Here is a 14,034-nt window from a genome sequence, read left to right on the forward strand (position 1 = left end):
CTGATCTATGCAGGTGCGTTTGACGTCACTCCCGCGAAAATTACCAAAACAAACCCATTCACTTCCTGGTTCCACTTGACTGAAATCGACACATTTTAATTGCTGCAATCTAAGTGTCTGGGCCAAAGATTTCCACCAAACTTGCTCAGTTCATACTTTGTTCAATTAAGACTTAGTCTGGCACGGTCAATCGAAATTTGACAATTTATTTACGCATGCGTATTGACAGTAATAATATTTTCCTGGCAGAGGAATGGTTATGATGAAGGTGCATACATACATGCTGAATACCTGTGTCTACACTGTGTGATTACCACCGCTTTACCGGCCGATTGGTGCTGTTTTCTAGCTCGTGGATTACTCCACTATCCTGACAAGATGTTGGGTCCGTCTTCTAGTGAGGAGGAGTCGGAAAATGAAACCATTGAGGATGAGAACTCGGATGTTCTCAGCCTCCCCAGCACGGACCAGAGGAGTCTGTCAGCTAGTGGTGACAACCTTAGTGTCAGTGGGGGTGGAGGGATGCACTCGAGGCCTAGCAGTGTGCGGCCAGCCAGTCCCAGCCCCTCCCTCATCAGCGACAAGGAAAAAGAAGATCTAGAACGTCTCGAGAAGGAAGAGGAGGAGAGGAAACAGAAACTGCAACTGTACGTATTCGTGATGAGGTGTGTTGCATACCCCTTCAACGCCAAACAGCCAACTGACATGGCCCGCAGGCAGACCAAAGTCAACAAGCAACAACTTCAAACCATCAAAGACAGATTCCATGCATTCTTAAACGGAGAGACTACCATCGTGGCGGATGAAGCATTTACAAATGCGGTTCAAAGTTACTATGAAGTCTTTCTGAAAAGTGACCGTGTAGCAAACATGGTTCGCAGCGGGGGATGCTCTGCCAATGACTTTCGGGAAGTGTTCAAAAATAATATCGAAAAACGGGTCCGTAATTTACCAGAAATAGACGGTCTTAGTAAGGAGACAGTTCTTAGTTCTTGGATGGCTAAATTCGACCAGATTTATCGGGGAGAGGAAGACCCTCGAAAGCAGCCACAGAGGATATCAACGGCTGCGTCAGAACTCATCCTCAGTAAGGAACAGCTGTATGAAATGTTTCAGAATATTCTCGCGGTTAAGAAATATGAGCATCAGATCTTGTATAACGCTTGTCAGGTAAGACACTTCCTAAACATACAAAGATGTCCCAATCCATTTCATCCATTGTTTTGCAGGGTTTCCATTTAAGAAATTGGCATGACAAGGTCTCTATATGAATGACATATTGTCTGCCTGTTCATTTCGAAAGTGTTTGCTTACTCTGAGGCCAGGTTTCTATAGGATTCACAATGTGTCATTTCATGTTCACGGGTCACTTGTCACAAACTGTAGCCCAAGGATGAAAAGTGACGTATTGAGTCATGTGTAAAGTAAAGTTGTATAATTGAAGCCGCATTATGTCCAAATTATGCACTGGCACGGAACAGAACAGTACCAGACACTGATTCCCCACAACACACCAGTCTGTCACCGCTCCAAAGGCCAACATCGTGAACATTTTCTCAAAAATCTCAGCCAATTTTTAGGTTATTTTGGCATCCCAACAACCCCCCTCAATATCGGCTGTGACACTATGGTCACTCAGACATTCATCTGAAATGATAAAGAACAGAATTGGGTATGTTTAGCCAGGTGATGAAATGCACATACTATCCTTGTCGGAATCTATTAGGGACCATCTCAGAACTAATTCGCTGATGCCACAAATGACGCATGTTTGTCTCGTCACATTCGAGACTTATGGCTGCGACCTGCAACAACTATCATTGTGATACTGATAAGGGATACAAAGATCACTTGTGTGCGGATAACTGGTAATCGTAGAGTTTAATATTTGTTGCCGGGATGATTGACTACCTGTTACATAGTGTGATGGCCCCGCCAAACGGGTGAATGTCTAATGCGATAATTATCACTGGTCACTGCTACAAAAGTCTTTCATTTGTGTAACATTTGGGAGTCTTGATACCCAAACCCATGCAGTCCCAAAAATAGGAGTTTGCAGTATAAATCCACCGTAGAGTTTGTCGTGTAACAAATCGATCTTGTGATTGATGTACTAGCAGCACTACATACGCTATGTCTTATCCACATCGAGGACTAGCAATAAATCCATTATTGATGAGTGGAGGCTTCGGGGCGGGCAAACCATAAGTCACCCATTATGATGGTGAAAGTTGAACGCATTGATGCCAGTCGTTTTTTCATAGCTCCGCATTTTGAGGTAATATTTTCATTGATCAATATGATAACATTAATTTATTGTTTTGCTAAATCAATACACCAATACAGCTAGTTAGCAGGTATGAAGTGCTTGTATCAGAAATAAGAGTGTTCACAAATTGTACAGGACTTGATTAGGGGTTAAGGGGGAGATACCGCCGTTGTGGGCCGTAGATCTTATTACAATGGATGACCGCGCTCAACGTTGCTTAACTTCCACTCTGGGGCCAACGCACCAACCACTGGGCCATAAAGGAATTCCCTCATGGCAGGCGGGTTAAGCCGTGCCATAAACCTGGGGGTACTATGTATCTAAACATTGATGATGAGATGTGTTAGAAGTTAGTCTTTTCCACTCCGCTCGTAATGTTTCAATCCTTTTCTGATGGCCATCACAGTCACACACCGCTCGGCCTGTTGGCGGGCTGATGTTGTAGGCTTCTCTCTGCTGGTGGTTTGCTGACATGGCTGATGCTGCAGGTTACTGTTGCCTTGGCTGATCTGCTGGTGGTTTGCTGACATGACTGATGCTGCAGGTTACTGTTGCCTTGGCTGATCTGCTGGTGGTTTGCTGACATGGCTGATGCTGCAGGTTACTGTTGCCTTGGCTGATCTGCTGGTGGTTTGCTGACATGACTGATGCTGCAGGTTACTGTTGCCTTGGCTGATCTGCTGGTGGTTTGCTGACATGGCTGATGCTGCAGGTTACTGTTGACTTGGCTGATCTGCTGGTGGTTTGCTGACATGGCTGATGCTGCAGGTTACTGTTGCCTTGGCTGATCTGCTGGTGGTTTGCTGACATGACTGATGCTGCAGGTTACTGTTGCCTTGGCTGATCTGCTGGTGGTTTGCTGACATGGCTGATGCTGCAGGTTACTGTTGCCTTGGCTGATCTGCTGGTGGTTTGCTGACATGGCTGATGCTGCAGGTTACTGTTGCCTTGGCTGATCTGCTGGTTGGTTGGTGATAATGATGCTAAGAACAATTAAGTTAGTACATTAAAACAATTGGTGAATAATTCAAGGAACACTCACAGTGAAAATTGAAAACAATGGTCAAGAATTACCAATCATATTCTGGGAAATCAACATCTGTGACTAACATAGCAATATGTTGTCCTACCAGTCTTACACAGTATCTGCATACCTCAACAGAGGCTTTATTGATCAACTCTAACCTTATTCGAAGTGGTCAGTCATTCTGCGAGATTCTTCGAGTGTTCTGGTCAATACACGACCAAGATGGATGGTCTCCCACTCCCAGTAGAATTCCATATAGAGAAAGACGCTCTTCTTTAGAAAGTGCGGCGATAACATGTCCAAATCTTTGCATGATGGTATTGGTTGATTGGTGTCATCTCTGTTGGTGTGTATGATATGAATGTTTCTCGGGGGTCAGCGGGGGGGGGGGGGGGGGGGGGCTGTCGTTGCGACTTGCAACCAATGAGACCAATGAGAACGTGACGATTGTGGTAGAAATGTGGCCACCGATTGGTTGCAATCACTTCTCATGTTATCATGGCTCTGTTGTAGATTGCAGCGACTAAAATCGCTTTTCTGCATTGTGCTATAAAATACAACGTCCTTATTTTCAAACTGTGTTTTGTTTTGATACTTTTGACACATGAAAGGAATAATACAATATTTTTTAAGAGTTTGTCTTGCTTTGTTGATATGTAATGATATCATATCAGGAAAGTGTTAGAATTTCCCAGGAAATAGTACAACCCTGGGAAAACACCGATCAATATCCCAATAACTTCCGTTTTACCATGTATAAACATGTCGAAGATTAAAAATATATCACCGTCACCGCAATCTTGTGAGACTTGGCAGATGTTCCCGCGTCTGGCTTGCCCTGTCTTTGCCGCCAAGATACGAACACCGCCATCTCAGAAAAAGGTCAGCGCTTGTTGATTACATGATGGATGGCGATTGGTTGTATTGATTAACCAATGGGGATTGCATATGCGACTATCGTTCGGTAGCCACAGAGAATTGTCAGTTTGGGGAAAAAAATATTCAATGGTTTGGGGGGTTGATATACAGTGGAACCTCTCTATTAAGGACACCCTCGAGACTGACAAGTGCTGTCCTTAATAGAGAGGTGTCCTGATTAGAGAGGTCAAAATGAATGTAAATGACCTATTTGGGACCGAAACTAGTATCCTTAATAGAGAGGGTGTCTTTAGTAGAGAGGTGTCTGCTAAGGGAGGTTCTACTGTACATTGAAAAAGAGGCCTGTCTTGAGGTGATGCTGGACAGGTACTAGACCCTTCATCTCATCCCCAAAAAGTCCACTCCCAACCTTAAAGGGACAACTTGGATGGCCAGTTGGATAATGTACCTGCCTGTCACCATGTGCCGCCACATCTAGCATCACAATAATGCTACTTTCTGCTGGCGTCGCAAGGCGGTTTTGCACCAGGATTCAGGTCATGCCTGAAAATGAATTTTTCACTCAAGAGCTTTTCCTGGCCAAATTCTGTTTTTTAGACAAAGGGGGCGGGCATTGCACCCCCTTCCAGACCAGACCCCCTCTGGCTACGCCTACGATTATCATAGCATTGTATTGAAAAACACTATTTTCTGTTGGCAATAGCATACTGTACATGGATGCTATTTCTGTCTCAATAGCCATGCTAGCGGATTAGCTTATGTGTAGCTAGTGTTAGCGCATTGGGGCAGTTCTGACACTATTGATCCCTAGTGTACAAATGGAACAATGCGTATTGAGCTATGTCATGTGATGCTAAAATAGCCTGCTTTTGTTGTTGAATCCAAACGACTAGCGAAATGGCTTTCAAATGTTTGCGTCGCAAAGAAAAGAACCTGTGCTGTGCATGTTGAAAAAAGTCCAAAACTGTGATCAAGTGAGTTTGCCAGTACTGCCGAGTGCAGATCTGCAGATATATGCCAGATGAATACTCCCTTTAGTTAACTGCTGGTATTGGTAACTCATGACTTGGATGCCCATCAAAATTTAAAGCTAAAGAAATCCGAGGACTTTGGGAATTGCGTTATGTCATGTATACATGTAAACGATTGATCGACGGTGTTTTTTCTTTGGCGTCTTTGGGGTCAATAGGTTGCTGACTTCCATCCAAGTCTGCATGGTAAAACTCAGTTGCGGTGAAATCGAGCCAATTTTAGTGCGTTGATGAAGGAAAATGTCAGCGTTGTTGAAATATGGCATGTTACATAGCAGTGTGGTAGGGAATTCAATTTGACATCTCTAAACGGGACACCTCTCAATTAGGGACAGCACTTGTCAGTCCCGAGGGTGTCCTTAATAGAGAGGTTAGATACTGTATACTTGATTTATGTAAGGATTTATCTTAGTTTTGTATTAGAAACTCGATCTGTAGGAAAATAATGTTTTGGAGACGACGCAGTCAATGCTGTTCTGAGTAATGCTGTCACCCGTGCCCACATGGCCACTTTGTTTAGAACGAAAGACGTTTCCCTGCTGGTCATGCGTGGGCTTAGTGCAACTTTATTACTTTAGCGTTGCCATGGAAGTCTGTATTTTTGAACCAAGGACAACCTGTCGTGGCATTTCTGTCTTTTCTTTCTGGTCTGTCTTTTTACGATCGTGAATGAAACGATAGTCGCTTACAGGCGTCATCCTTAGATTGAGGACTTTTCACGCCAATGTCATGAACAAAACCCTGAGTTGAAGCAGTGAAATGCACTGCTTTGAGAGGCTCTTCTGATTACTTGACACTTTCATACAAGTGTTGCGACACCTGTAAGCGTTGTGTGCCAGAGAATATTATGGAATTCGGTATAGCGCTTGTCTGAACCCCTTGTTGCATTTGTCAACAACTGAATATTACATGGTCCAGTATGGCATGAGCACCCCTGGACATGTTTGTCAATCAGTGCACAGAAAAATACAGAACCCAGTATAGCGATCTTCACCCCTCGTCTCGTTTATCAATCTGTGCACTGAATATTGCCGAGTCGTTGTGACTCGCAACGGATTCCACCGATCTAATATAGCTGTGATTGACGTCAGCATCGCTAAGCAGTGGAATTTAATGAGTGAGTCGACTCTCTCGAGGGTATCGGCAGTAATTTCCAGAAATACACTCAATATATGCCTGATCTGATCCGATTATTTCAGGAATAGACTAGATAAGAATCTTTTCCATTGTTTTGTAATTGCAAAATTGAGGAGGGTATCAAGGTGATTGCCGAGAGACCTGGGACTGACTCAGGTATGGGGTGACTTAGGTTTCAAACAGGCTGGCACTCCTGGTGATAGGAAACGTTATCTTTTTCAGGATGCTGCGATAGATCCAAATTATCTTTACTGCAGTTTTGATTATATTTTGCAAAATTGAGGAGGGTATCAAAATGATTGCCGAGAGACCTAGCCCTGACTTGTGATGCCCTCGAGAAATGTGGTGCTGATTCTCCATGGTGTGCTCAGTAGCTCGTGATTGGGACAGGCCACTGCACTACTATTCTTTCAGTGTCCATTGATAAGTCGATTTATTGGAGAAAAAAAGCTGCTGTCTCCGTTTAAAAAATTGTGTCACCTGATTGTTCAATTAACGATTATAATGATGAGAAATCTCATGAATGATTATCATCATATTTTTACTTCGTTCCAACGCCTGGAATTTCCCTCCAGGTTTTCCTTTTATAAATAATTCAGAAGCGTTGCCGTGGCAACCCCTGAATGGTATGTATTGATCTGTTCGGCCTGGTATAAATAGCGGGGTGCTCCGAGATGGCTATATTGTCTGCTACTGAGGCCCCTTTTCATTGGTTGCTTGACAAACTGGGCCATGTTTGTAACGCTAATAGCATTGGTGACATGTGGTGATAGTCTGGTGACTTATTCCCTCTCAGAGCCTGGGGTGAGGGGTCACGGACCTGAGTAGCATTCTCATTGATAAAGATGTTGTGTAAGGGCGGGTTTAAGTTCACATTTTCTGATGAAATATGTCACTTTTCACATATTTGTCATTTGTAACCCAATGAATAAAACAAGCCATTTCCGTAAGAGTGCCACACATACGATTCTCGATGTCGCTGTTCCCCCTACAGTGGAACCTCCCTTAGTGGACAGCTATCTATTAAGGACACTAGATTTGGTCCCAAATTGGTTGTTTTCATTCAATTTGACCTCTCTAATCAGGACACCTTGTTATTAAGGACAGCACTTGTCAGTCCCGAGGGTGTCCTTAATGCAGATGTTCTACTGTACTTCACGATTGCAATGTCAAATGCTAACCCTATTATACGTTGTGTTCATGTACTGTATAAGCCACTACATGGCTGCTGCCAACTGCCTTTAGCTAATAGGGTACATGTAGATTCCAATAGTGCAACAAGGGATTGTCACTGTTGAGTCGGATTCGTCAATACGGTTTTGTCATTGCAGAGATGGATGGCTCTAAAAGCCAACCGACTGCACTCAAGGCATGGCTATATAGCATATATAGCGTGGTTTGTTGTGGTGGGATAGTCGCTTAATGGAACCATGAACCTATTGATTGAGTCATTTAGTCAATGAATTGAGCAAAGCTACATTCAGCATACTAAGTTTGCCATGCGGAGCGACATAAGTGAGAGGGGTCATCTCAAAATGAATGTGTCACAGAATGACAGAGGCAGATCCAGTTCTTGAAAAAGAAGGGCACCCTAGTTGCTTAGACTGAGATAGAGCTGGGTGATGGTACTTCGCTGAGCTTCTCTTGTGACTAAAGTGTAACTGTGTGATCACAAATGAGACCCGTTCCAGCAAACCAGTCGCATGTCGCTCTGAGCTTGGCAGGTTGAGATGGACTGTTTGTTCATTTCACTACTGTCTGCCTTTTGTGAAATCTGACGACATCAATTACTTCTATTATCTCCTGGTGTCATCTAGGCTCATCTTATATGCGACATGCGACTTGTTTTGCTAGAACGGGTCACAAATAGTAATGTTACACAGCCTGGGCAGCCGGCTTCATAGTTGACCACTTTAAATGGCATTGGTTAGGCCTACCAAAAGGATAATTTAGTGTTGTGCAACACAATATTGGTAAATGTGATCTGATCACGTTCCCAGGTTCAGCTTAGTACCTTTGGCCAGGACGATATGAAAAATAATCAGCACATTCCTGCAATTTTTAGTTTGCACCAAGTTCCAGCAATCAGCTTGACGCTGACAAGGATGGGAGGAGGGGGGGGGAGAAGTACCTGACCTGTCATAGCTAGTCCAGGGACAGTGGTTGTGACACATTGTAGAATCTTGTTCTTCATCTCGATATTTCCTCTGTTTTACAGCTTGACAATGCAGATGAGCAGGCGGCACAGGTGAGACGAGAGCTTGATGGACGGCTCGCAGCCTGTGATGAAATGACACGAGTAAGTACTCCTCACCTGAATTATTTTCAAAACGATTTTTGACCCAACCTAATGTTGAGAGCACTTGTGAAAGAGTTACATGTCCAATCTGTTGAATATGTGCCATTTTCCCCAACAATGCAAATTACAGTTTTCATTGCAGAAAGCAAAAATATCGAAGTTAACATCAAACTTCCTGCTGGAGGTTGCCAACATGAAACTGTTACTGATAAACCAAGAATGAAACGAAATGAATTGAAATCATCGAAAATGTCAATGATTTCATTTCTTTCGCTGATTTCGCTCTTGGGTTTTATCAGTAGCCACATCAAACTCATTAGGGAACTCATTGTTAAAGAAAGTGTTAAGAGAGGTTCGGATTATATCTAAGACATGAATACATGTATATAATTCTATTTTTTTCCAGAAATATTGATTTGAGATATATCTGAATTTGTGGAAAATTTCATTCAGTTTTTTTCAGTTGACTGAAACCAGACACAGTAGACGTTTTCTTTGGCCTGATGTGTAATATAAAAACTTAATCATTTAGATAATAATTGACCATAATTCGGCGTGCTGATCACAGCATCGCTCGTTTGCAGATAGCGCTGAAAATTTTTTGATTCAGGTCTATTCAAAGTCAGTGTTTCCATCCCCTAGTGTAATATTTATTCCTGCATTATCCCATTTAATTTGTCGGCCTCCCATTTATTTCTAGATCCGTTATTCTAGTTTTGTTACCGAGGAAGAGGTAACCTAAACTTACGAATTTATACAAAATACTCTTTAATTGCAAAAATTCCTTTCTAATATCACAAAAATACATTTCAATTTCATACAATATCTCTTTTCCGCAACAGCTTTTCTCAGAAAATTTGATAATCTTTTATACAAGCTATTTCTTTGTTTCTGCATATCTGTCTCAGACAATTAAAATCACCAGTTCTTTATTTAAAGAAATTCAAAATATATTTCTGTCTCCAGCTACATTTTCTTCCACACAGACACAGAACTTTCAAACCCATTCAACCCCAGCATTGTTGGCCAGAATCATTCGCTGAACCTCATTTTCCCGCCTGTTCCTAAATTTTGGAGGAAATGTTGCAAGCTGATGACGTCTGCTCAAGTTTGCCGTTGAATGAGTTGAAAATTTATACGCATTCAGATTCTCCTGACATGAACTTGTTTTCATCTTCCATTTGTTCATCTTTCATAAATCTTGTTTTCTTTCTTTCACAAAACATATTTGGTTCGGTTTGTTGTTTTGTGATTTGACTTGACCATCACCAGTGGCTGCTTTCAGTCCTCAATCCACTGCACTTGTGGCAGTATTGACAGATGCGGGGTCGCTGTTCGAGGAGTCTGGGTACACAGGTTAACACTTCTGGGACATTCTAGCCGTCCCTGTAATGGTTTGCTGATTTGAGCCTCGCAATATGATAAGTATCCAGCAGACAAGACTTCAGTTTACTTCAACAACTGCAGCTGTTCGATCACACTGAAAAAGATACCTGCAATAAAAATTGCAAGGACGGTGGTCTGCAACAAAAGTTGAAAAGGGTGAAGGTCATCTTCTAAAATGCATCATTGTGGTCGTTGTTGCATGTGTCCCCAGACTCTCACTGCAGTGAAACCGTACGTCTGAAATCACACGGCTGCATATTATGGGATATCAGTGTCGTCTGGTAAGAACGTCTGTGAATAAATGTCCACTGCATATTTGCTATTTTTCAGTATCAACAGTACCCAAATTTAGTAAAACGAGATGTAAGCATTCGTTTCAGTCTTAAGTCCGTTATTTATATTGACCAAATGTTGGCTTTCATATCGTGAAATACACGTATATTTCATAGTCGTAACTTTTCTTTTCATCGTGTAGTGATCTGGGCGATTTGTTCCGAGATCATGGTTTTAGTTCGACCATGCCGATTTGCTTGTAAATTTCACGAAGATACAATTTTTCTTCAGTTTATTTTGAGCAGATTACCCACAATTCCTAGGGATTATCCAGTTTAATCATGCAGAAGCATATCAGCGATGTCGGTAGTCTCTCTTGACGTCATCTTGAAATACTTTTTTCTAAACTTGCTGGATGTGATTATAGATTTCAGGTTGATGGGGCCATGTTGTGTACATTGACCCATGTGTTTCAGCTGAGTGCCCAGGCCCTTGGGCCTCTTGTTAAATCCAATTCCGAAGCAGGTTCCAGTCATTTACACCCCGGGTGCTAGGTTGCAATAAATTGATTTGAGAATCGGTTAAATTTTCAAGCATCGGCATGGTGAAAGAAGGAATTTGTACACTTGCCAGTGTTCTGTCATCTTTCTCTATTAACTTTGTAATCTCTTCTCGTCGATTCTCGGCTGTTCGCTCAATGTTAAATGAACTGTCGCTGACTGGTTGCTGGATGTATTAAACTTTCGGGTAGTATTCTAATGTGAAAGAGAAGTTGTCATGTGGTATATGTTTTGTTTGTTGGTCAGAAGGTCCAATGATCGTCTATCGCCGTTGAAACAAGCACCCTGCAGAGCGATTTCTGTTCCTGTGACATGTGACAAGCCATGACATAATCGTGATTTGAAAGCTGTCGCCAATTGATTCAATCGCAATCAAGTATCATGTTATCATGGCTATGTTACAAGTTGTGCACTATAATTAGCTTTGACTTTACTTTTTCAGAACTGGTCTTATATCGGTAAAACTAGAGTATAATCCACATGAAAATGATTGAGATCATATTTGAACATTTGGACAAAGGGGCCTTTCATTGCAACTTATCTTGTGCGCTTCAATGGTCATGTTGTTGATGAGCTTGTCAATTTCATTGTGCCTTAGATATGCTCAACTAATCGCCACAAACTCTGCATCTAATATGTTTTGCTGGGGAAGTTCAGCTGTCATATTTGAGCTTCGGGATGTTCAGCTGTCATCGAGGAAATAACAATGTTGTATCAGTGTGTTAATGCTCAGCCAAAATCTAATGCTCAGCTGAAAGTTGATAGTCAGTCGCTTTTGTTTTTGAATATTGGCAAGTAACGAATTTCATCTTTCAGTCACTTTCCAACTAGAGAACAGGCTATCATGTTTGCTTTGGCAAAGATGGTTTTCCATCTTGTAGTGGTCTGGTCTGCCATACTTGCGAGGATAGATTGTGGGATATTTAGTACCAGTTGTGAAAGCATCATTCAAGTATCCAAAGTGGGTTGTTTCTTTTCATCCACGGAAAGAAAAACCAGTCACTCGTTCCCCATATAATGTAGCAGAGCTAACCCGACAAGATGGAATGCCATCTATTGCCACAGCAAGATGGAGCGCCTTTCTCTTTGTTGCCTTCTAGGTTTAGGTTTCATGTGCAGCTGAAGGTTTTTTCCTGAGATGGGCATTTTGAATGGACAGGAACTACAGTTATTGTTCTATTTTCAAATGGACTAGAATTACTGTTCTACCCTCCCTGATGATTCTCCCAACACTATTTTGCATTTTGAAATACTGTTTAATTGAATGGCATGTTTTTACTCAGTTTTGATTAAGCATGAGGTTGAAACTTGAAGGAGGGAATGGATTGTTTCAGGGAGAAAATACACAAATATAAAACCGCACATATTTCATGTCACAACGTTTGCATTAACATTTTAAAGCAGCATGACCAATTTATCAATGTCATGCCAAAGCCTTCATTGCATGTTTAGAACAGACATTAGAATACAGGATATACTAGGTGTTTCTAAAAACATAGCACAGTTACAAATTTGGATAAGTGTGCCATGTTTTTTGAAACACCTTGTAGTTTAATTTGTTCTGACATTGCATGTATTACACTTTGTCGATGCACTCAGGAGGGTTAGGGACGATATTTAGACGCACCGCACGTAGGTTACTCATTGTCAAGGCACTCTACCATGGAATAAATAACACGTTAGACGAGGTTTACATATAGTTTGTGTTCACTTGTAGGTTTACATAGAGTTCACACTGTCACACTTGTAACGTGTCACTATAGGCTGCGATTATATGGAGTTATAATGTGTCACTGTTCACGTTTCATTCCTGACATGAAGAATGAACAAGTCATTTCCATAGAGCGGGCTACATACGATTCACGAGGTCGCTTTTCACCCTCACGTCTTGTTTTCAAGCCTGAGTCAGTTAAATTGTGACAAGTGAATCATGACAAGTGACAAGGTGAACCCTAGATAACTCCAGCCTGCAAGCAAACAAGTCATTTCCAAAAGACGTTGACATACAATTCATGATGTCAGTTTTCACCCAAGAGTCATGTCATGGTTTCAAGCGTAAGTCATAACAAACATGCTCGTGACAAGTAACACGTGGACCGTAACTATGTAAACTCTATGTAAACCCAACAGGTGACATGTAAATCGTGACAAGTGACGATGTAAACTCTATGTAACCCAGCAGCTTTAGACATAGAGAGATATATATGTGATAGTGTTCTGTTCAGTGTCAGAAACCTGTTGACGGTGTAGAATAGTCAAAATCTCATTATTCAATTACACAGTTGATAGTAATCGTTAATTAAAAGTCCTGTTAGAATTTATGATGTGGGGAAATTTCACCATCAGTTAACGTCTATCTGATCTCAAGATTAAATCAAGAAATTTACGACCATGATTTCTTATTGAAGAATAATTTGGAGTATGAGGTTTGTTTCCAACTTTGTGGTAATTTGAGAGATGTTAGCACATTGGGTCCTTCAATAGTGTGGGGGCAGTCACATGACACATCCTCATCCCTCCCCCAGGCTCACGTAATATGAAACCGTATCGTCGCATCGACTGCAAACTGGTAGATCCTTGAACCAATCTAGCAGCCCGGATTCATTCTACTCTCAGTTCATCCAAATAAGGTCTTTCTTCTCATGATTGGATCCCTTTAGCACTCTCTCTCTCTGGCAATGTTCATTACACAAGCATGCTAACCAGATCTCAAACTTGGTTTTCCACTCTAAGTAAATGTAGCACATGCACACATCAACGTCAAAATGTTCATGTCAACACGGTTGTAAAGCACCAATTCCTAAAAATTGCCCGAATTTTACCAAACCCATTTCATTGGAGGCAACTTTAAGCAATCGTTTTCAAAGATATTCATTTTACGATTTGTTTTTCAGTACAAGCGATTCCCGAAGTTTGTCGTCAAAGAAATGGAGAGCATGTATATAGAGGAGTTAAAATCGTCGATTAACCTTTTGATGGCTAATTTGGAGAGCTTGCCGGTGTCGAAGGGTAGCACGGAATCCAAGTATTCACTTCAGAAGTTAAAGCGTTATAATAGGTACGTGTGCAATGAGAGAGTTCGTTATTCACTTTGAAGGCTTTAGGCTACTTGTTACGTGTTCTCGGCTAGGCATCTCCCAGAAGGCATTGCTTCAACACGTGATGTATTGCTT

The 14,034-nt window shown here is 41.7% G+C and overlaps 1 protein-coding gene across 4 annotated transcripts in view; it reads left to right on the forward strand.

Moving 5' to 3' along the window:
* The first annotated feature begins 44 nt into the window (after positions 1 to 44).
* LOC135491711 (calcium-dependent secretion activator 1-like) overlaps positions 45 to 14,034 on the forward strand; it is a 57,677-nt gene continuing 43,687 nt past the window's right edge. For 2 of the 4 annotated variants that reach the window (XM_064777749.1, XM_064777750.1), the window contains exons 1-4: positions 45 to 1,170; positions 8,562 to 8,642; positions 10,359 to 10,391; positions 13,756 to 13,919. In XM_064777749.1, coding sequence (XP_064633819.1) covers positions 379 to 1,170; positions 8,562 to 8,642; positions 10,359 to 10,391; positions 13,756 to 13,919 — 1,070 coding nt within the window. In that variant the 5' untranslated portion in view covers positions 45 to 378. The remainder of the gene's footprint in view (positions 1,171 to 8,561; positions 8,643 to 10,358; positions 10,392 to 13,755; positions 13,920 to 14,034) is intronic. The other 2 variants (XM_064777751.1, XM_064777752.1) reach the window with 1 other exon arrangement.

Source organism: Lineus longissimus, chromosome 7, assembly GCF_910592395.1.
Source record: "Lineus longissimus chromosome 7, tnLinLong1.2, whole genome shotgun sequence".
NCBI lineage: Eukaryota > Metazoa > Nemertea > Pilidiophora > Heteronemertea > Lineidae > Lineus > Lineus longissimus.